The sequence below is a fragment of the Ceratotherium simum genome, chromosome 3 (genome assembly GCF_057802395.1).
Source record: "Ceratotherium simum simum isolate JZ-2026a chromosome 3, ASM5780239v1, whole genome shotgun sequence".
In the NCBI taxonomy this organism is placed as follows: Eukaryota; Metazoa; Chordata; class Mammalia; order Perissodactyla; family Rhinocerotidae; genus Ceratotherium; species Ceratotherium simum.
The window spans coordinates 96,169,202-96,192,502 of NC_141902.1; the positions used below are offsets into that span (position 1 = coordinate 96,169,202).

Genomic DNA, 23,301 nt, shown 5'->3' on the forward strand with positions numbered 1-23,301 from the left:
ACCAGTGCGAGGCTTGGGGCCTGCAAACTGAGTCATCTGTGTGTGACTGCAGCCTGGAACTGCCCTAAGACCTGGAGCAGAGGCCCTGGCCCCACGCCGTCAGAGATCCTGTCCCAGCTCTCTCGTAGGTGCCCTCCTCCTCTCAGGGAAGGAGTCTACAGGACCAAGGAACGTAATGCTTGAGGCCTGTGCCTCCCCGTTTTATGCCATTCTCTGGGTACCCAGGATGCTGGAAGTCTCTGCCCAGATGCTCTGAGGCCTGCTTCTGGGACCTGCTCAGGCTCCTTTTTGGACTCTGTCCTCCTGGGGGCAGACCCCGCTGAAGCCTGCGTGGTGAAGAAGTGGTTTTCTATGTGGGGAGGAGGGCCAGCAGAGCTTGGCCATGTGGGCCGAGATGTGCACCTATGTGTGTGAGGCCCTTCGCAGTGCAAGATGGAGCTGGAGGGAGTGGGATGGGAAGGGAGGTTGCCCTGGGGCTGGTGGCTGGCTCTCCCATACCAACATGCTCCCATGCAGAATGCCAAGGAGCCTGGGAATTCTAAATTTAGATCTGGCCTTCTAGGTAAAAAATGAAGGTATATATATCAAGGTAGAAGGATAGAATGTATCGTCTTTGATAGTCTGTTAGCTTGATTGGTAACTTGGAAGTATTTAGACACGTGGTACGTGGACCTCCACCTGTATTCTTGCTCCAGGTCACACGTGTTAGGGGTTGGCCTGGTTCAGGCAAATCTCTCCAGCCCTCAAGGCTTGGAACTCCTCTGCACCATGAGGTCTTGGGCTCCGTGATCTCTGCTGGCCTTCCAACTCTTTTATTCTTTGAGTGTTGGCTGTTGAGGCTGAAACCGATAAAGAAGAATGGGAGTCATTTCATTACACAGGTGTTTTAGGTGGGATCCTTTTGTTTACAAGGGCTAGAAATCCAACTCAAATTGGCTTAAGCAAGAAAAGAGATTTTTTTGGTCCGCTTGCTTCAGACGTGTTCAGATTTAGTTGTTCAAACCCATGTTGTCCATAATTTGTTTCTATTTCTTGGCTCTGCTTTTTATCTGTGTTGGCTTCACTTTGGGGCAAGCCAAGATGGCCACCAGTAGCTCCATGCTTGAATTTGGCAACTCCAGCAGAAAGAGAACACTCCTTTCCTGATAGGCCCAGCAGAAATCCTAGATAAGAGTCTCATTGGCCCTGCTTGGGTCACACACTCATCCTTTGAACTCAAATCACCATGACCCACAGGCCAGGCAGGTAGGGGGAGTGGAAGATGGCAGCCTCACCTGAACCATGTGGACAGCGTGGGGCAATGGGTATTTCCAAAAGGCAAAGGGAGATTCTATGTTGGAAGAAGGAACAATAGATGCGAGGTAGGCAAAAACCACAGATCCTCCAGCAGTGCTTGCCACGGGGACTGCAAGGACAAAGACAGCGGGAGTGTACAGATGTTTATGAAGGACAGAGCCAGGGAAGAGGTGATGCAGTAGAGAAGTGTGCTAGGGAGGCCGACCCCCCAACCTTGCTGAACAGGTCGTGGGTCAGCTGTATCTGCCCACCCTCGTTTGCTACAGCTTATTGGACTCAAGCTGAACCAACCAGATTGTCCCTACAATAAACTTAGACACTGTGACTCAGAGACTTTGGAAAGTTCTGTTAGGTATTTGGAGTGAGGAGCTGTGTGGAGATAAGCAGAGAAAGGTAGTCTGGGAGAGAATGAAGCAGAAACGCAGAGAATCCCAGGACCAGGCAGCCCCAGGGAGACAGAAGGAGTGAGCTCCGTCTCCTCCAGCCGGTGGCGTCAGCCCCTTGTAAGGCCAGGGTCTACTTCCTGCCCTTGACAGAGATGCCTGGGTCCTTCCAACACGCTTCCCTGTGGTGGGGGTGGGTGTGTCTTAAAGCTGGATTGAATGGCTTGCTCTTCTACAAACCACAGATAACACCAAACATAGTAAAAACACAAAGGCAGGGAAAGAATGATCTTTTTTTCTCCTAACTCCTCTTAAGAATTCAGTCAAGTGTTTCTCAACAGTGTTTCGATTTTTATCGTAGTTTTTCACAAGCAAAGAGAAAAGGGAGCAGGGACGTGTGTATGTGTAACAGCAAGGGCTGGCTGCACTCAAGGTCTGGGACAAGAAGCTCTGCTGGGGAAGAGGGGGACGTGGAGAACAGAGCTATCGGGAAAGGCTGTTGCTGGTTATTCTGCATCTCCCACCTCAACTGCACTTTTGACAGCAGGTGGACTGAGCTGTGCCAGGACCCGTGTGGAGAGTTTTGGATGTCTGGGCTATGTCTGTGGCAGCTGCACCTCTCTGATGCATAAGCTAGATTTCCCCAGAATTTTCTGGGAAACCAGTGGTTCTAAATTGAATCAGATTTCCAGAGCTATGGGAGAACCTGCACTTAAATGTTCTTAAAATCTCTTTGTGGAGTGGAACACAACTCCTTCATTAGCATTTGTATAGATAAGATTTTTAAAATCAGAAAAACAAAAGCATGATTTTTTTTAAAAAAACAAAGTTAACAGGACAAGGAATCTGGATGAATCAAGTTTCTGTTTTGTGCTCTTTTCACTAATTGCTGTCAGAGCCACAGTGAGGCCAGATTACAGAGCCCTGCAAATCTGTCACAGGAAGAGAAGGAGTGAGCACTTACTTTCTGAAAGTAAACTGTGTTTTAAAAGCTCCAGGGGACCGTACTATTCAAAGGAACACTGGGGTGAGTGGAGCTCTAATGAGGGTCCTCCAGCTTTCGGCTTGGGTGTTCCCTCTGGGGTTCCTTTCCACTGCCTGCGATGAATCAACACCGCTGACGGTTGCATGTCAGTATCACCTGGGAGCTGCACCCCGTACCCAGCCCAGCCCCTCCACCCAGCGTTCCTGAAGCAGGACAGACAGAGGGGAGGGATGGCCCTGCGAGCTGAGAAAGCTCCCCCGGGGTTCTGCTGCCAGCTTCCAGTTAAGAACCATGGCTAATGTGTCTTATTTAAAAGCTTGGGTTTTTACCTTCAGCAAAATCCATTGCTTTTACAATGGGCCACATTTGGGGAAACCAGCACGTTGCATACCACAACAGGACTCTTCCCCCTGGAAAGAGAAAAACAAGGAGATGACAAGTGGTGCTTTGACGATTGGAGGGAGGTGGTTTTTTTCTCCTCATTTGCAGATTATAGGAGGGGAGGTGGAAGAGGGAGATGGCAGGGAGTTCAATGACTTAATACTCAGCTAACCAGCCTTTTAATTAACTTGACATGCCAGATAACGAAGCTATTACTGAGTGAGAGTTTCTTAATTGAAAGTGGAAAGAGATTTTTAAAAAAATATGTTCAAAATCATCTATAATGAACATTATTAATTTTCCAATCAGAAAAATAATTTTTTCTTGTGAAAAAGCAGCTGGCTATTTTGAGCTATTAAAGGGGAGGGGCTGGCTGCCCTGTACCTGGCAGCTTAGCTTGCTATATTCTCGCCTCATCTGGTAGCCTGTGCCTGATACTACATGAGTGACAAAAGGTAGTGTGGTTGATTATATTAGTGCGCAATTGTTTGCAGGAATTTTACCTGCAAATCACTGGTACCATTGTGTCCCTGGTATTTTTCCAGCCTCATCTCCTACTGACCTACCCCTCTGGCTCTGAGTCCAGCCACAATGAAGTGATTTGTAGTCTCTCGGTTGTCTATGCTTTGCATGTGCAATTTCCTCTGCATGGAATATGGAATACCTTCCCTTCCCTCCTCCTTCCTTCCCTTCAGCCTCCAGACTCCCTCCAGTCAGCTTATAAGTCACCTTTCCAATCTCAGTTCAAATGCCTCCTCTGAGGACCTCTCTGCTTCCACTTGGAAGACTCAGGGCCTCCATCTCTGGGGATCTCTGGGTACTCTAGACTGCCATTATAGCAACTGGTGGATTGTATTATAACTGTGTGTTTATGTGCCTGTCTCCCCACCAGTCACACTAGTTGGCGCTTACTGAATACTTCCATGTACCAGGCACCAGCCAGATGATCTCACTAGGTCATCGCAGCAACCCCACAAAGTAGCTTTGCTATTCCCTCCATTTCCCAGCTCAAGAAACTGAGGCACAGAGCTTAACAATCTGCCCAAGTCTCACAACAAGTAGGTACAACCCAGGTTTGTCCTACTTCTAAGTTTGTGCTCTTAATGGCCACAGAAGCCAATCTGGGGCCCGAGATGGTCTTTCATATTTGTACCTTGAATGCCCAGCCTAGGGGAGGGGCTCCACGGCTGACTGTTGACAGAATGACTGAACCTGCGGCTGCAGGCTTTCGCAGGCCCTTCTACGTAGTGAGTCATTCTCCAGGGCACTGATTCCCTGCAGGACTCCCTTACTAGAACACCCGTGACACGAACTTACACGGTCGATGCCGGGCTCTGAGGAGGCTTCCACAACCATGACGGAAATGGAAAAGGACCTGAGGAAACCAAGCGAGCTGCTTCGGGCACCGTCAGGTGTGTGTGTGTGTGTGTGTGTGTTTTAAAATTCGCTCCAAAGGCTAAGGATTTTAAAACAAATATGACTCTATTCAATCTATTTGAGATTTTCGTCTTTTTTATTCTGAAGAGAATTTAAAAAGTGCTGATTCTTATTGACAACATTGGAGTAGGACATTAGATTTCATCAAAGTATCGTATCAATGTTGAATTTACTGCAGTTGTAATTGTAGTATGGGTTTGTAAGAGGATATCCCGATTCTTAGGAAATGTATGATGAAGTATTTAGGGGTAAAGGGCCACGATGACACACTGACTCTCAAATGTTTCAGAAAATAAGTGTGTGCGCGCGCGTGTGTGTGTGCGTGTGTGTGTGTGCGTGTGCATGTGTGTGCGTGCGCGTGTGTGTGTGCGTGTGTGTGCGTGTGTGCGTGTGTGTGCATGTGTGTGTGTGCGTGTGTGTGTAGAGAGAGAGAAAGAGACATGATGAAGCCAGTGGGACAAACGTTAACAATAGATGAATCTGGGTAAAGAATATATGTGTTCTTTGTGCTATTCTCATTTTGGCAACTTTTCTGTAAGTTTGACATTATGTCCAAATGAAAAGTTTTAAAAAAATTGCTGACCTTGGAAAAAATTAACACGCCAGAGAAGAAGATGTAACGAGCGTTTTCCTTGGAAGCACCCAGGGCAGGGGCTGGGAAGGCTGGTGAGAGCCCGGCGGTTGGGGAAAGCTCCCGCGCTGACTTGTAACGGCTGGTTTTCTTTCCCTGTGCGTCTCAGGTCCGTGTGAAGCTCAGCTGGCCCCGTTCTGTGAGAGGCGCCTGGGTTTCCCGCAGATGTGGCGCTGCGAGGACAGTGGCCCCTGTGCCTCGAGAGGCCACCGCCACGTGCCGGGGCAGGCGCACATATGCTGCAGGACTGCGGCCGCAGATGTGCTCCACAGGAACAGTGGGGCCTGCAGCTGGAAGGCCCCCCCCTCCGGGCAGCAGGGCTGTGTAGACAGTAGCATCTGTGTGACTGCAGACGCGTCCACTGTGAGTGGGGACAGTTACGGCTCTCTGTGGCCCTCACATCTGTGACGCCATTCACCATGGCGACACTGTGCCTCCAATGTTAGCCCTTCTTACCCCGACGCAGCTGCTCAGCATTGAACTACGTCAGCGGCCATTATGGCTCCTCCACAGACGCTTTCTGAGCATCTACTACGTGAGACTGCTTTCTCGATGCTAGGGACCGGGTTATGTGTTCACATGTGGCATTTTACTTAATTCTTATGCTAACTCCATGAGCACAGTGCAATTAACGTCCCCCATTTTCCAAAGGTGGAGACTGAGACGCAAAGGTGAAGTAGTTTCTGAGGTAACACGGTTAGAAAAAAGTGAGGCAGAGATTTCCCAAACAAACCTGCAGCCTGGCAGAGAAGGTGAGAAGATCCACCAAGAGTGTTGGTAGTGGGCTGAAGGAAAGGGTGCCCACGAGGGACCCTAACTCTTGGCTGGGAGATGATTACTTTTGACTCTGGGGTCAGTCTGGGAGGCTTCACTGGGGAGGTAGCATTTGGATGACAACGGTTATGTGAGGAAAATAGTAAGAGAAAGCGGGCATGCGAGACGGAGTCAGGAGAGAAGGTGGGGCGGCCTTGGTGAGACACTGAGCAGCAGCGGAGGTGACAGCAGCTGGCACTGAGGGAGCCGTCTCCGCGTGCTGGGCCAGGGAAGACTTCAGATGTATCGACTCACTGAAGGCAGCATCTCGCTGAAGTGAGCCCGTTACCGCCCTCATGTTATCAGTCAACAGAGGCACCGCAGAAGGTTACACACCTCCTGTGGCAGCAAAGCCTGCAAGCTTGGAAAGTGCTTCACGATGATAGCTAAATGGTGGTGATAATAACGGGGGAGGGGAAGGAGGAGAAGTGGGAACAGTAGGAGGACTAACAGGAGGAGCGGTAGTCACGGCAGTGGTCGGGGAAGCCTGGGGCGAAGCACGGGCCTCCCCAGGAGGTTTATTTCTCTCCTCTCTGCCTTAGCCATGCCCATGCTGGGTGTCTCGTTAGTACTCACTCCCTGCTTGGGGGCCTTTAAGAGGCTGATGAAAAGTTGCAGGCTCATAGGATAAAAGATACTCTGGAGACAAGATGGTCTCCTATCCTCAGCCATTTCCTCGTTCTTTTCTCAGCTCTGATTCTAGTATTTGATGTTTTTTCTAAATCCCACAAAAAACAGAAAACACAAAAAACAACCTATACTTGCCTCTCAGTTTGTAGGCAACTTAGAGGAAAAGCATCACAGGTGATACCACAGGGCAGGAAGGAGGGGATGGAGTGGACACCACCATCCTTCAGGTGGAGGTGCGGGCGCTCCTTCATAGGAGCCAGGCGGGTCTGTGCGGTCTCGGGAGCTTGTGGGGCAGCAGAGGACTCTAGAGAGGGGCTGGAAACCCACCCCAGGGCGCGCAGTTCCCATGGGCGCCCTCCAGCCTGGAGCATCCGCACCAACCAGAAGCAGGGAGGCGCAGGAACGTGTGTGTGTTTTGTGTGTGTGTGGTGTGTGTGTGTGTACTAAAAAATAATTTCTAGAATGAGGTTTTTCTCTGCAGGGGATAAAAATTTTAAAAAGCTGGAATGTTCAGTCTAGGGCAGGGGAGGAGGAGAGGGGAAGATAAGCTGCCTTTGCCTCTTAGGGAATGTTTGCCTAATCGACCCTCAAGTATGGTAAAGATATAATCATTCCTTTTCTGAGGTAAATTTCATGGGGATTTATTTACTCCTTACTGGAAACCATGAAAACCGTTAGGGAAAAGATGCAAGATCAACAAGCAATCAGAAATTCAGATTGCCAGTGTTAATGGCACAGGTGGATTTTCCTTCTAGGATTCTCTCCCTCGACACAAAGCTATTTAAGTATAATATGCTTCTAGGTCTTCTCTGCCTACATCCACGTATGCAAGTTTCATTACACTGGCTTTGGCTGTAAGGAGCTGGGGCCAAGCCTCTGCTGTCTGCTGACCGAGTTTCTGTCTAGTTCTGAAGTGGCCGCTGCCCGTTCCCACACCTTGAGCGTTCATTTACTGGAAATTGTCTCGAGTGGGGTAATTGGAAGAAAAGTCACGAAATACTGGGCGTAATTCATCACATCTTGCCTCTTCTATTTTGCGGTGCACGGACATTAGGAGGGAAAATGGGTTTCCTATAAGCACTTGGAGATGCTCTCCCACCACCCCCTTCTGTGTTTCCAGAAGAACCTGGCATCAGGGTCTCTAGTAAAATCCCCACTGTCTATAATTGGACAGTTGGCTTTGTAACACTGCAGGAATTTGTGCTTCTGAAATTTTTGGTAAAGTTTTACTATAGCAATAAAGTAGTAGAGTTGATCTAATGAAATGAGCTTACAGGCTTGTAGGAAGCATACCCAATTCTGGTGAGCTGTATGAAATGCATCCATTTTGGAGGTTTGTGAAAATATGTGAGGCCTCTGGCTTTAAGAGAAAAACAGATTTACATTCCTCCCTGTCTCAGCAGGAAACCTTAAATCAAAGGCAACCGACAAATCAACCCATGCTTATCTGCCAGCACACTTGTCCCAGCCTGTAATTACACATTTATTTGTGGGTGATCAATGCCAGGCTCCTCATTAGACTGTAAACTCCCTGAGAGCATTTGTCTTGATTATCCTTGAACCCCGGGGCCCAGGCAGCGCCTGGCACACCGGCACTCTTTAAATATTTGTGTAACGAAGGAAGGAAAGGAGGGAAGGAAGAGAGGAAAGAAGGGAGGGGGAGAAAGAAAAACAGAAGGAAGCAAGGAAGCATGCAGCGGGTGAGAAATGTTACAAGTGGAAGGATATTTACAACCATCCTGTCCAGTAGTATACAGGTTTACTTGTAATCTTTTCCTGTGTATAAAACGGAGATGATAACAGTACTCATCACAATTATTAACTCATATTGCTATTTTATAATTTTTAAGCTATCTAATGTATCAGACAACGGAGGCCCCTGCGCTGGGCCCCATGCTTTAGAGGGTCCCACCCTCACTGTCCTCTGGCCATGCACCTCCCCAGAGTATGACGTCACAGTGGGACTTCCTTGCCCAGAAGGCCCCTGGCCACTCGCAGAGTCTGTGTGGACCTCTCCCCTGATAGTCCATCCAGGTCTTCACCCAAGGTGTGTGCACATCTAGGCCCAGGGTATGTCCTAGGGAGAGACTGCATCTGAGGCGTCTACACACACACACGCGCACGCACGCACAGATATGCATGCGCATGCATGCCTGAGACCCTTGTGGTGTGGGATGGAGCCTGGACAGGGGATGCGGGTGGGAGGCACAGGGCATGCCCAAGGCCACTCCTCCCTGTGTGACCTGATCAGGGTCCAGGGCAGAACCCCAAGGAGGCTGAGAACTCTAAAGTCTAATCTGCCTTCCAGATTAGAAGTTAATGAAGTTAGTTAATGAAGGTCTATTTGTCTAGGTGGGAGGTTAGAACGTATTTTATTCAATAGTTGATACCTTGATTTATAACTTTTAAATGTTTAGATATATGATATGTGAGCAAATGTTAGGGACGCACACATCTGTATGTGTGTGTGTATAAAATTCTAAACTTCAACTGGTATCGATAGCATAATGATTAACAGGGAGAAATGTTTATTCATGTCCTTTACCCATTTTTCAATTGGGTTATTTGTGTGTTTTTTTTTTTTTTTGTATTGAGTTGTAGGGTTTCCTTATATATTTGGATATTAATCTCTTATCAGATATATGGTTTGGTTCTTCTGTGTTCTTTCAGATGAACTTCTGAAAGACCGTCCCATCAAAAACTTGTGTTTTGATTGGATTATGTAAAATTCTAACTATAAATTAATTTTTAAAGAATTAGCCTAATTAGAACATCTTCTCATCCATAGTTTCCATCTCCAAACATCGTTCACTCACATAACATTTGCATTATATATTTTTACCATGTCTGAGAACCAACTGTAATATTAGTCATCCAATATTTTTGTTCAAATAGACTTCCTTTTAAAACATATATATACCAACTTTAGATTCTTCTTTGCACTGATATCAGTGAATTTGAAGGTTTGACATACTAATAAGATTTTACAATACAATTAAAATGAATATATGGTAATGGAAATACAGCAGGCTCATCTCTGCACCTCCTGAGGTCAGCACAGGGACGTCACCCTTGGGGAAGCCTTGCTGTCTATAATTCTGTCCCGCAGGACAGTTTCTTAGTTTCTTCATATAAAGCTTACCCTAAATGATTTCCATTGTTAGGGTCATGCCCAGAAAGCCCTTCTCCTGCTCCAAAATTATGGAAACAGTCACCTGTTTCTGTTTAGTTCTTTTATGATTTCATTTGTCAAACTTAACTCCTGGATCTACCTGAAATTTACTCTGGTGTATGTCATGAGGTTAAAAAAAAAAAAAAAAAATCCAACTTACTATAGTGCTTCTAAAAAGCCAGTCATCTCAGCATCATTTTTGGAACAATTATTTTTTCCCTCACTCGTTTGCATTTCTACCTTTGTTATATAGTAAATACTTTTCCATTTGGGTTTGTTTCTAAACATTTACGTCTGTTGTAATGATCTAGCTCCCTTCTGATGCCAGTATACACTGTTTTATTTTTTTATACAACTTCACAACACAGTTAAACACAATACAGAGCAAGGTCTGCTACTTCTTCTTCTAGTTTAGAGTCCTTGCCAGTTACTGGAGCACCTCCATTTGATTCTGCAAGCGTCACTGGTCCCTCCTCGCACCGGCCCAGGGAGGCAGGGGCTATAAGCACCCCTGTTTTACAGGTGAGGAAACCGAGCACAGGAAGAGAAGACAGGCTCTCAAGGTCACAAACACAAGACAGAGCCAGAAGCTTTCAAACCCAGGCAGTCTAGCTGCAGAGACCATGACCTTGACCTCTACAAGGTGAAATCTAACCTGAGAATCCATCTCTTTTTATGCTTGTGTTTTATTCTTATCATACTTTCCATTTATAATGCTTCTTAAAATTTTCCAGCTAGAGACTATATTTTCTTTCTTTTTTCTGAGATGTGGAATTTACATCATGGCCTCTATTTTAATTCTTTTGTTAGGTTTACTAGCGATTGCGCTCACTTAAAAGCATTCTCTCACTTGTATTTCTCTGGTTTTCACGGTCAGTGAATCTTCTTTCTACGGCTGCATACACATTTTACTACAATGATAACTGTAGAATTTTAATAAATAAAATTGTAGAAGATTTGTTTTATTAAGACAACAAAAATGATTCTATTACTAGCTAAAATATCAATAGCCTTGTTGGCATAACTTTTATTGTTTGAACTGAAATGCAAGGGAAAGAAATAATTTTATCATGAGGATAAACTGGCTACTAGTTCAGTTATTTGTGAGAACATGACAGCTGTATTAATTAGCATCTTGACTTTTGGCGTGATGTTTAATATACACACAAAATTCTTTAGGTTATAAAAGTATTTCTTAGTTTTTTTTAAGGGTATGAGAGCAGAGAATGTGTGATCACATAAAGCATTGAAAAAGACTAACGAATTTTTAATATTTTTTCCATTCTATATTCTATCACTTTCTGAGAAGACTGACAAGGAAACAGGACAACACTCATCCACTAAACTACGTCTACATCCCACTAGACTATGTCTACATCCCACTGGCAACAAAGAAGGGCCCACAGTTGTTACCTGCCCAAGTAAGGACTAATATTCCTATTTTACTGATGAGAAGACCAGAGCTCAGAGACTAGGTGACTAGTTGAATGTCCACAGACCAACTGAAGAAAACTCAAAATGTCACCACTGATCAGATTCACCTGTCTGCCCAACCCATGTGTGCACCCTTCCTAGAAGTCTCCTGATCTAGTGGTCGTCAGGTGTCTGTGAGCATTGCCTATAAGATGGCTCACCCCACATGCAGGCAGCTCTGAACTTCCTTAGCTTAAGGAAGTTCTTATCCTGGGCCTGTATCTGCCTTCCAGTAGTGTCTATCCTTGTTCTGCCCCCATGGAGTTTCACAGAACAAGTGTCCTGTTGAGTAGTTCTGTAAATATCAGAAAACTATCAATTCCCTCCATTGCTCATTGTCCCCTCTCACTTTTGATTTTTTAAACTCTACTTCTCAAGCACTTAATTGTGACACACTTTAACTTTTATTTTATTTAATTCATTTCTAGTTTTTTTTTTTTTTTTTTGCTGAGGAAGACTCACCCTGAGCTAACATCCCTTGCCAATCTTCCTCCATTATGTTTGTGGGTCACTGCCACAGCATGGCTGCCAACGACTGGTGTAGGTCCGCACCTGGGAACCAAACCCAGGCTGCCAAAGTGGAGTGCACGGAACTTAACCACTAGACCATGGGGCCGGCCCCTCATTTCTATTATTTTTAAATCTGTTTGTCATTCTCAACTCTGAAGAATAAATATTAGCCCCAAGACTTTCCTCTGTCAAAAGAGTCATAGTTCCTTCAGTTAGTTCTCTTACATGGAGATTTTGAGTCTCTTCACAATCCTGGTTGTCTTTTTCTGGACACGTTTCTATTTGAGAAGGTTGGCTGGAATTTGGATTCTAAAGTCACTGGATTCTAATCCTAGTTCCAAATTTTCCTAAAAATGTGACCTTGGGAAGTCAATTTACGTAATAGAAATGATAATAATACCTTATGCTGTGCGACTTGGATGACAAAGTATCCAGGTGTTTGCAATTGTGCCTGACGCGTACCATATGCCAATGCATCACGTTTATGTTATTTTATTTAGTTCCATGGTGTGGAAGTCCCTCAAGAGCAGAGAGCATTGCTGTGACTGGAGCCTTTGCTGCTGGTGCCTCCCCGTCTCCCCCAAGCAGGGGTACGCAGCTCCTTGAGACAGTCCCTTCACCTAGAGGCCCTGTTTAGTTCAGGGAAAGGACTGGGGAGGAAGGGGAGGGAGACTACCTTTCTTTAGATAGCTCACATTACTGTCCCTTCCCTATTCTCTGCTATCTAGGATTTGGGGAGCAATTGTAGCGTTCCTCTTAGGTTTGATACCAGCGATTATGACTGAGAGACTGCCCCAAAGCTGACCCATGAACACGGAAGGGGTTCACTAAGGGCAACACCAGGTTTCTTAAACAATGAAAGAACAGAGCACTTCACACTGCAAATCAGCACTTGGGGTTCCCAGCCCAGCTCCACGGTCAACGAGCATTCGGTGTCGGGTCAGCCTCGTCCTGTTCTTGGCCTTCAGTTTGCTCACTGTCAAAGGAAGGTTTCAGACCTCACACTCTCGAACATGCTGAGAGCCTAACCTTCTATGGGTTTTGTCAGTTTCATAGATAGGGGTTCGACTGAAGATTTTGGGGAAAAAGAAGCGGATTCAATTGCAAAAAATACTTGAATTCCACTGATGTATTTCATCTCTGCTCAGAAAGAAGAAAGGGTACCTCCTTCCTGAAGATGGGTGGGCTTCCAGGCTCCTTGAATTCCTGTGTATCTGAGAGATTTTTAAATTACTTTCTCTTTTTCTTATTCCTTTCTGATATTGCAGAATGGTTATTACTGATTATAAACTAAGTGATGTTTAAATTTTAGAAGTCAACCTACTTTTAAAGGCGTGTTTAATAAAATTTATGAAATTTTCTCCCTCTCTACTCTCAGAATTCCAAAAGCTTTAATAAAAACAAATGTGTGTTAGGATTAGCTTTAGTTTTTTTTTCCTTCTATCTACAGCAGGGATGGGTGCTTTTTATTTTATTAAGCCTTTTAGCATTATTTAATTTTTAAACTAAGCATGTATTATTTTCAAAAATTAATCGAAAAAAATGTATATTCAGAACTTGAAATATCCAGAAAAGTAAAATGAAAATAAAATTGCGATCTGACTACTTAAAGAATAACCATTGTTAACATTTTGATGTATTTTTTTCTAGCCTATTCATTTGCTTTTTCTAATGCTGATGGAGTGTTTAGTAACACACACACACACACTCATCTCCTTTTTTGTTCACTCAACATAAGGAGAGCATTTCCTACATTATTAAAGTATTCCTTAAAATGTGTGTGTTCCATGTGTTATATGTCACACACGGGTTAACCACACAAAGAAAACAGGACATCAAAAAATAAAGTACTCTCAAGTCTTTTCACACGTGATAGCTATAGTCCCGTGGGAGAAGCAGGGCTGGAAATATTTCCAGCTTCCAGCTGAGGATCCGTAGGTCAGAGACGGGAAGCAGCTTGGGGCTAGTTAAGATCACAGACTTGGGTACCACTTACCAGCTGAGTGACCGTGGGCACAACAGCGGATATAAGATTTGTTGGGCCTGAAGGTTCTATCATTTTAGGGGTCCTCCTTAAAGAAAAGAATAAAAACCTTGCTCTTGAAAATTTTACTAAAATGTGATCCTGTAAATAACTTGCTGGGACCCCGCCCAGGGCCCTGGAACAGCCTGTGCAAGTGAGGGCCACTGAAGCTTAGGCATCACCTGCTTCAAGGCAAATCTGCCTCTGCTTGGGCAAGCTACTTATCTTCATCTGTAAAATGGGGATAATAAAAGTATTTACCCCAGTAGTTAAAGGGATTACACAAGACACTGCATTGTAAAGCATTTGGTAAACAGCCTGGCACATAAGTAGTGCTTAATAAACATTATCTGTGATTATTATTCCTCAAAGTCATGTCCTTGTGGCTGAAGTCATCTGAGCTGCTTCTCAGAGACTGTTATTCATGTACATGTTAAGAACATCACACCTCAAGCCTTTTCAATCTGGGTTGTAGCTCATTTAATAAACATTAATTGAGTTCCTGCTAGATGCCATGTGCTGCACTAGGCACTGGTCTCAACTAATTCTCACATCTCATTGTTGGAAAGGACGACTCCAACGTCCTGCCTCTGGTACATCTTCCGGATGAGGCAGATTTGCCACATCCGGGCACTCATGCCTGCCGTATTAACGGGGTTTGGATGTGACCAGGGTTCCAGGGAAAGGACCCTTCTGCCTTGTTCATTTCTGTATCATCAGCACTTTCCTCTGTGCCTGTGATACAGTATGAAGGTGCTCAGTAATGTTAAATGAGTTGACAAAGTGTGTACTTGTGTTCCCATGAGGATTTTAGTTTCTTTTGCCAGCTATTTAGTTTGCAAAAGTAAGCAAGATGTGTGCAAAATAGTTTGAGGCCTCTGGAAACAAGTAAAAGCTGGTTTCATTGTTAATCTTGGCTGTTTTTGCGTGACTTTATCTTTTTGTATTTTACGACTGAAATTCTCTATAATATTACCAGACCACACTCTGCAAGCTTCTTTTTTGTGCTAATAAAAAAATAATATGGCTACATCATGGAAGTCCTTAGGGAACATGTCTCGTATCAGGAAAAGCAGTTAAGCTCTGGGGTCCTAAAGGAGCCTGGGAAAGTCTAACCAGAAACTACAGGGTTGGGTGTATTATCTATTTAAAAACAGAATTGGACTTTGCAAGTTTTATGATGTCTTGGCTTACTGAAAACTTAATTAAAATTTCCAGATGGTTACTTTTACAACAGCATTCTAGCATCAGAAAACACCACGACCAGTCAGTATTGGATTCAAGTAGAGAAGATGAGAAGTGGCTGTGGGTAAAGCACACATTTGTACCCCTACATTTGCTTGGGACTTTGAAATTTACAGCAAGTTACCTTTCACCATCATTGCCATCTGCTAAAACAACCCGGAGGTAGGTGGGAAGTTGGATACTAGCCTTTCTTTACAGACAGGAAACACTGAAGCAGAGCTGGGACTGAGAACCAGATCTGTCCAATGTCATACCTCTTTCCACCAGAATCATCACCCTCCTAGACTCTCAGGAGGGCCTGGGATTTCATGGATGTCTTCAGAAAACCATGCTGATCTTTGCATAGGTTTTACTGAAGCATTCTGCTCTGTGGAGGGTGACCTGAGCTACAGGAAACGTGGGCACCTCAGGGTTGGCAGCTTCCCGTGAATTCCTCTGGTCAGTTTTAGCTTATCCTTCACGTGGGCTAAGATGTGTGATTTCATTGAACATCTGTAATTACTGGCAGGTAACGTTCCTGCCTTCATGACCTAGTAGGGAAGAAAGACATTAAACGTGTCACTTCCACTAAGGGTTGCATTTACCCACCTGGGAATGGCCCCCAATACCCAGGGACTCTGAAGCATCCAATCCTCTAAACAGATTTCTGAATTAACCCGTCTGAAATCTGAACACTGCAGGTGGGAGGGGAAGGATGTACAGCAGGCCTGTTCCCCAGAACAAGCAGCCCCCCGTGGGAGGGCCCCCATTTACCCGTGAACAGGCCTTGTCAGCGTGGAAGCTGAGGGACAACTTTACCCCATCATGTTATTTGGGGAAAAAACCCTCAGTTGGCCCAATCTGGAGGCTATTAAATTCCTAGAAACAGAGCTGAGAGGCCAGAAACCAGCCGGTTGTGCTGGCAAGATGCAAATGCTGAGGCCTTACGAATGCTCTTCCCGTCCGCCTTGGTACTCACTGGCCCTGAGTGAGGGGCTCTAGGACGCCCTCCCCAGCAGAACCCTTTTCTCGGAGCCCTCCATCTCGGCAGGAACCCTCAAGGGCACTCCCTCCTCATTCTCAAATTAGTCGGACTTGAGTCCATAAAAGTCAAAAAATTCTCTTTCGGAGCTCTAGGTGGTGGCTCTCCAGGAGGACGCAGCGCCATCCCCCCGCCCCCCCAATCGAACACTCCCTTTGAAGAAAAACAAACACACACCAGGCTCGGGGAAGCTGACGTAAACATCCTGAGGAAGCAACCACTGTAAGCGGCTCGTAAGCCTCATTTCCCTAAGGAAATAATCAGCACCTCTGCCCCCAGACAGCTCCAGGTGAGCGAGCGAGGCAGGAACATAGCCGCGTTCTCCCAAGTCAGGGCATTCGCGCAACTGCCTACCGATGACCACGCGCGCTCCTATCTACTGTCACACCGAGTCCTCAGAACCCTCAGAACCCACGAGGCGGGCAGGGCAGGGATGGTTCCCCCCACTTATGGAGGAGAGGCCGAGGCGCAGGGCGCTCGCTCGCTCTTCCCGGGGTCCCGCAGGGAGCACCCGAGGGCCTCCGCCTTCGAGCCCCGAGCTCGCCCCGCGTCACCGCAAGGTCCCCGAGGAAGCCCCTCCGCGCTCGCGGCCACATGGCCTCATTGTCCTCGGCAGGCGGCCCGCCGCGCGGACAGTGGCCGTCTCAGCGACCGCGGCCCCGGCCGCTCTGCGCAGCGGCGCCCGGAACAAAGGAGCGGAGCGCGCGGGCCCGAGGGGCGTCCGCCCGGCCGGCGGCGAAGGGGACCCGGGTGGCGAGGGGCGGGGTGGCGGCCGGCGGGCGGGGGGGGGGTGCACTGTACCCGCCCCGGCCCGCCCTCAAAGCCTCCTTTCTTCTCGCGCGCCGAGGCGGCCCCGGGAGCTCCGGGAGGGGGCGCCGCGCGCCGCCCCGCCGGCCGGTGCCGTCGCGCCCTCCCGCCGCCGCCGCCCCCACCCGAGACGCACAAAGAGCGGCGGGCGGCCAGCGCACACCTCTCGGCGGGGCGGGGCCGGGGCGGGGCCTGCGCGCTCCGCCGCGCCCGCCTTAAAGGGCCCCGGTCTCCCTGCGCGCACCGCGCATGCCCGACAGCGGGGTGGGGGGGCGCGCACGCCCCCGCCTCCCGCTGGAGCTGCGGCCAGCGACTCCGCCGTGGCTGCGCCGCGCTCGCGCGCGTGTCAGCGCCCGCGGGGGCTCAGCCGGCGCGCGGGGTGTGTGTAGGATCCCGGCGCCGTGCATTCCAGAGGTCGCGGGCAGCTGGGCGGGCCAGGCCCTTGCTGCAGCCGGTGTCTGGCTTTCCGATCCGCAGTTTCAGGCCCACTTGGGTGAAGTGCTGCCCAAGGGGACAGAATTGCGGGCGCGGGCGCGCGAGTGGCGATGCGGGCGGACGTGTGCCTTTGTGTCTCGTGCGCTCCCGCGCAGGTGGGCAGCCCGCGCCGGGAGCCACTTTGCCCTGCGCACCAGTACCCCCAGTCTTGCTTTTCGTGTCCGAGGGCTCGGACCGCCCTTTTGGGCAGACAATAGACCCTTCTCCCAGTGACACCTTTGGCTCCAGGAGTGGCTTATCTGGGGACACTAACGGGACTTTCTAAGGACCGCTCTCTTAGAGCCGGGCCCCTGGCATCCGAGTTGGGCGCGTTTCCTTTTCTCAGTCAGGCGAGGGAGGAGACCTGGGGACAGTGCCTGTCCTCGGTGGATGGGTACGTCCAAGTGTCCCGAGCCTGCCAGTCCCGCATTAGACAACAAAGAGAGGCGTTAGCGGCGGCGGGGGAGGGGCGCGGCCAGGAGGAGGACGGGGCGGGCTGCGGCGAGCGCGGGGGTGAGGGCGCTCGCTCTCCGCTTGCTTAGCCGGCGGCCTCCGCCCGCCCCCGGCCCGACGCGCGCCAATCGCCTCCCCCAGTGATAGTGTCAGTAGCATTGTAGTGTCAGCTCCCGCCGGTGACGTTGCGCCTCCCTCGTCCCCCTCCGGAGCCGTCTGGCTGCAGAGGCTCAGTCAAGAGGCGGGGAGGAGAGGAGGAAAAAGCGCTGAGTGAGGGCGGGCGGGCGGGCGGGCGGGAGGGAGGGAGTGGAGGAGCCGGGGAGGGGCTCCTTAAAGAAACGCTGCTGTCGCTCGCCTGCTCGCTTCTTGCTCGGCATTGTGGCCAGCCAGCCGGGCACTCGGGGGCACGCGCGGCTGCCGCTCGAGCTCTGCCCCCACCCCACCCGCCAGCAGATCTGGGGTGGGGACCCAGGCGGGGGCTCCTGCAGCCACTGCCCGGCGCGGACTGCACGGAGCAACCCACTCCTCTCCGCGCCGAGAAAGGAGCAACGGAGCCCTCTGCAGCCAACCGGCCTCCCCGCCCCTGACCACTCGCTTCCCGGCTGCCTTTGTGGCTGCAGCTTCTCGCCGCCGAGCCGAGGGCCGGCGGAGGCGCGGCGCGCACGGCGGAGCGATGCCCAGCTCGCTGTTTGCAGACCTGGAGCGCAACGGCAGCGGCGGCGGAGGGGGAGGCAGCGGCGGGGGAGGCGGCGGCAGCGGCGGCGGCGGCGGGGGAGAGACCCTGGATGACCAAAGAGCCCTGCAGCTTGCGCTCGACCAGCTCTCCCTTCTGGGGCTAGACAGTGACGAGGGCGCCTCTCTCTACGACAGCGAGCCGCGCAAGAAGAGCGTGAACATGACCGAGTGCGTGCCGGTGCCCAGTTCCGAGCATGTCGCCGAGATCGTGGGGCGGCAAGGTGGGTCCGGCAGGGATGGGGAGCTGAAGGGGAGAGGATCTCGGGCCACCGCCCCGCGGGAAGGGGCGAGGGGGATCGAGATCAGCGGCGCCGGGGAGCCTTGAGGAGGGAGGAAGAGCCGCGCGATGGGCCGGCGCCCCAGACAAAGAAAGTGCAGGCAGGCTGTCTCCCGGAGCCGCGCCGCGGCCACGGCGGGATGCACTTTATCCTGCTAAAATCACTGCCTTTTCCCCTAGTGTCCCCCACCCAGCCCACCGGGGGAAATATAATTTAAATATAAGATGCTTGGGGGAGGGGGCCTTTGATCGGTCCTTTGGGAGGGGGGAGGAGGAGGAGTGAGCATCGGATGGGAGGAGGATTCTGGATTTCTGCAAAGCGGAATGGAGCCCAGAGGAGGAACAATGGGTCCCGGGACTGCCCTCCCTTCCCACCAGTCCCCCCGTGCTGGGGGATCGCGGCTCCGGCCGTCTTCCCTGAACCCCCTTCGCCGCGTCTTCAGGGCGGATGGCGCGCCCCTCTGGATCTCAGCGGCATCTCCCCAGCTGACTTTTTCTGGGATTCTCGGGTTTGTCTCGGGACGACTGCAGTCATTGGGGGAGGGCTGGGCAGCCAATGGGCTGTTCCTCGAGCGCCTCGCGGGTGGAACCGCTTCCCAGCCCTTGGCGCGGCCCAGGGTCAGTGAGGGAGCCGCCCCCTTTCCGCCCATCGCGTGTCCTGCCGTCCCGCTGCCCTGGACGCGGGCTGTCCCAGGTCTCTGCGGGTACCCCGGGATAATGGGCGTGTCTGTCTCTCTCTCCCACTCCCTCCCCTGCACCCTGACTCCCAGGTTGTAAAATCAAAGCGCTGCGGGCGAAGACCAACACTTATATCAAGACCCCGGTTCGCGGGGAGGAGCCTGTCTTTGTTGTGACAGGCAGGAAGGAGGATGTGGCCATGGCTCGGAGGGAGATCATCTCTGCCGCCGAGCACTTCTCCATGATCCGCGCCTCGCGGAATAAGAACACAGCGCTCAACGGCGCAGTGCCCGGGCCGCCCAACCTGCCCGGGCAGACCACTATCCAGGTGCGGGTGCCCTATCGCGTGGTAGGGCTCGTGGTGGGGCCCAAGGGCGCCACGATCAAGCGCATCCAGCAGCAGACGCACACGTACATCGTGACGCCCAGCCGCGACAAGGAGCCGGTGTTCGAGGTGACCGGCATGCCTGAGAACGTGGACCGAGCTCGCGAGGAGATCGAGGCGCACATCGCCCTGCGCACTGGCGGCATCATTGAGCTCACAGACGAGAACGACTTCCATGCCAACGGCACCGATGTGGGCTTTGATCTGCACCATGGGTCCGGCGGGTCCGGCCCAGGCAGCCTCTGGAGCAAGCCCACCCCCAGCATCACGCCCACTCCAGGCCGCAAGCCCTTTTCTAGCTACCGCAACGACAGCTCCAGCTCGCTTGGCAGCGCCTCCACAGACTCTTACTTCGGCGGGGGGACCAGCGGCAGCGCAGCCGCCACCCCGCGCCTGGCGGACTACAGTCCCCCCAGCCCCGCGCTCAGCTTTGCCCACAACGGAAACAACAATAACAATGGCAATGGATACACCTACACAGCGGGGGAAGCTTCCGTGCCTTCCCCCGACAGTTGTCCTGAGCTACAGCCCACCTTCGACCCGGCTCCTGCCCCGCCGGCTGGGGCGCCACTTCTTTGGGCCCAGTTCGAGCGGTCCCCGGGAGGCGGACCTGCAGCTCCCGTGTCCTCTTCCTGCTCGTCTTCTGCATCTTCGTCCGCTTCGTCCTCCTCAGTGGTCTTTCCCGGGGGCGGCGCCAGCGCGCCCTCCAACGCCAACCTGGGGCTGCTGGTGCACCGCCGGCTGCACCCGGGCACCAGCTGCCCGCGCTTGTCCCCGCCCTTGCACATGGCCCCGGGGGCGGGCGAGCACCACCTGGCTCGCCGGGTGCGCAGCGACCCGGGCGGAGGGGGCCTGGCCTACGCTGCCTTTGCCAACGGGCTGGGGTCGCAGCTGCCCGGCCTGCAGCCTTCGGACACATCCGGCTCCTCGTCGTCGTCCAGCTCCTCCTCCAGCTCTTCATCGTCCTCCTCCGGGTTGCGCCGTAAGGGCAGCCGCGACTGCTCCGTGTGCTTTGAGAGCGAAGTGATCGCCGCGCTGGTGCCCTGCGGCCACAACCTCTTCTGCATGGAGTGCGCAAACCGCATCTGCGAGAAGAGCGAGCCGGAGTGCCCGGTCTGCCACACCGCGGTCACTCAGGCCATCCGCATCTTTTCTTGAAGGCAGCGCGCGCCTGCGCGCACCACGCCGGGGAGGGGAGACCCTCCTCCCCTCCATCCTCACACCCCAGCGCCCGCCCGCCTCGCCTCCTTGGTGCCCCACGTTCTCCTTCGCCCTTGCTCACACTCTGAGATCCGAGAGGAGCTTGGAAAGCTGTAGTATCCGCTAATTTTTAAAATTTAATTTTTAAACAAAGGAACTTGCCAGGATATCTGCGTCAAGAGTACTGTGGCCTGGGAAACCTGTGAACCGCCTGAAATGCATGCTCTATAAATAATAGGAACGGCGACATTCTAGTAATGATAGTTTTTACACTGTACTTAATAGGAAGCTTTCAAAAGAAGAAAAACCCACAAGTTTTCCATTTTCTTAAAGTAGGAAAAAATGAACAATAATTATTATGATGAAGATGACAATAATAGTGCTATGGGATGTGTGGACTGTTGTAGTGTGTTCCCCTTTGTGGCTGGGTTCCTACGATGCTTATTATAGAACACAGTGGATCCTTTCTGAATGTTCGTGGAAGGGCCAGGAGTTCCTGTGAAACCAGGATACTGCAGCTTTATTAAAGTTAAAGAAACTGTAACATATCTCTTATATATTAAAAACATTTAAAAATTTTAAAGATAAATTGCATTAATACAGATTGAAGTATTTTATTCTTTTTTGACTTGAAAAATTATATTTCATATTGCAAAGATGTTTACAAGTATTTTAATTTAAGTTCAGTGAACTTTTTTGTAGCTGGGTTAAATCTTTTTATTTTAGTATGGCCTTATGGCAAAGAACACTGTATTATTTTAATAATCACACAATTGTGGCGGAATTACAAACCATAAAATGTGTAATGTTTTGAACAGTATTCTGTTGGGATGGAGATTTTATAGGTTCAGACAAATCTTCTAGATCTGCTTCACCCAGCATATTTTCTATTCAGTGATATAAAGCATATTTTATTCTATATTATTACAAAAAAGTGGAAATGTATAAACATGTCAAAAGGAACTGTTGATGCTTTCTAACATTTGTATAAATAGAATTCAGTGCAAGTTACAAAAATTCTGTTGCACCACTATAGTTTTAGTATTTCTATTTTAATACATTTGTTTACCACTTGTTTATGTATATGTAGGTGATGTTACTTGAGCTTAAATGTACTTTACTGAGCAAAGTTTAAAAAACAAAGTATATTTTATTTTATGATAAAGGGCCTTTAACCTCATGGTCAAATACTAATATTATATTTGCTGAGACAAGATTTGAAATTGTATCAAGAGTTTTATTTTTCTGACGTTTAAAGTTCTACATAATAAAGGTAAAACTTAAGTAATGGTGCTACTTCATTTTTTAAGTATTTCTATATAAATAAAATATTGAAGAAAATCTATGTTTCGTGATGACTTGATTTTTTTGTAAGCGTCTTGGAGTCTACCTGTGTAAGGATCACTCTTAAAGTGATGAGTTGAGATATGTAACTTCCGGGTATATTATGTCAGTATTTTATCAATAGAATGGACTTTCAAAAGAGGCCAGAGCTGGGTTTGACAGGATGTATGGGCCATGGGCAACAGTATTTTTAAAAACTTGCAAGTTTCTACTGAATCAGGGCTTATTTCTCCATCAGACATAGTGGACACAGTGCCTAGGGCCCATAATACTTTTAGGGGCCCAGGAAAATGTTTCATTTCTTTTAAAAGTAGAAGAAAAAACCCCAAAGGAAATGAAAACATTCAAAGGAAATATCTTAATTTTCAGGCCCACAAAAACCTGTTAAAATTTGCCTAAAACACTGAGAAAATAAAATATTAAGTATTTAAAGTTAGGTTAAAAATCAATTTTATTATTATTATTATGGAGGAAGGAGCCCGTGAAAGCAAAAGCGCCTAGGGCCCAAGAAAGTCATAATCCCGCCCAGCCTGGTTCCCTAAGTGTAGGGGCCTAAGAGATGTGCTTGCTGTCCTGAGTTTCCATCCAGGGTCACTTTCTTGGGGGAAGCCCTGCCAGGACAGTTCCTGCTTTCAGAGGACCTGCTGAATTTGAGCACTGGTTTTAATAGGCTTCTGCTTTTAGGGCAGGCTAATTGGTGTTGACAGGCTGCGGGTGTTAACTGTTTGTTGTTGTTTGAGCAAAGTTTTTGTTTGCTTTTGGCAGGCTGCACCTGCTCCCCAGCTGGCTGTGGGGCTTTCTCAGGGGAGGGAGCCAAGTGCTTTCACTTGACCTGAACTCTGCCTTCTAGAGAGTATTTAGGGATGACCAGACCACACCACAGAAGTTCCAGCAAACTTCCCGGCTGAGCTGCCCCTGGAGAACGGTCTGCCTGGAATGTGGCAGGCT

At 49.4% G+C, this 23,301-nt stretch overlaps 1 protein-coding gene across 1 annotated transcript; it reads left to right on the top strand.

Annotated features, from left to right (window-relative positions):
• Positions 1-18,078: 18,078 nt before the first annotated feature.
• Positions 18,079-22,354, top strand: MEX3B (mex-3 RNA binding family member B). Its single transcript, XM_004431999.3, has 2 exons — positions 18,079-18,690; positions 19,517-22,354. Exons 1-2 carry the CDS (start codon positions 18,408-18,410, stop codon positions 20,965-20,967), a joined length of 1,734 nt encoding a protein of 577 aa, XP_004432056.1. The 5' UTR covers positions 18,079-18,407; the 3' UTR covers positions 20,968-22,354.
• Positions 22,355-23,301: the final 947 nt, after the last annotated feature.

Bases quoted from the DNA above. Each gene is read 5' to 3' on its own strand.
- MEX3B (XM_004431999.3), top strand. From the start codon at position 18,408: ATGCCCAGCTCGCTGTTTGCAGACCTGGAGCGCAACGGCAGCGGCGGC. The intron at 18,691-19,516 runs GTGGGTCCGGCA...CCTGACTCCCAG, and splicing joins CGAGATCGTGGGGCGGCAAG to GTTGTAAAATCAAAGCGCTG.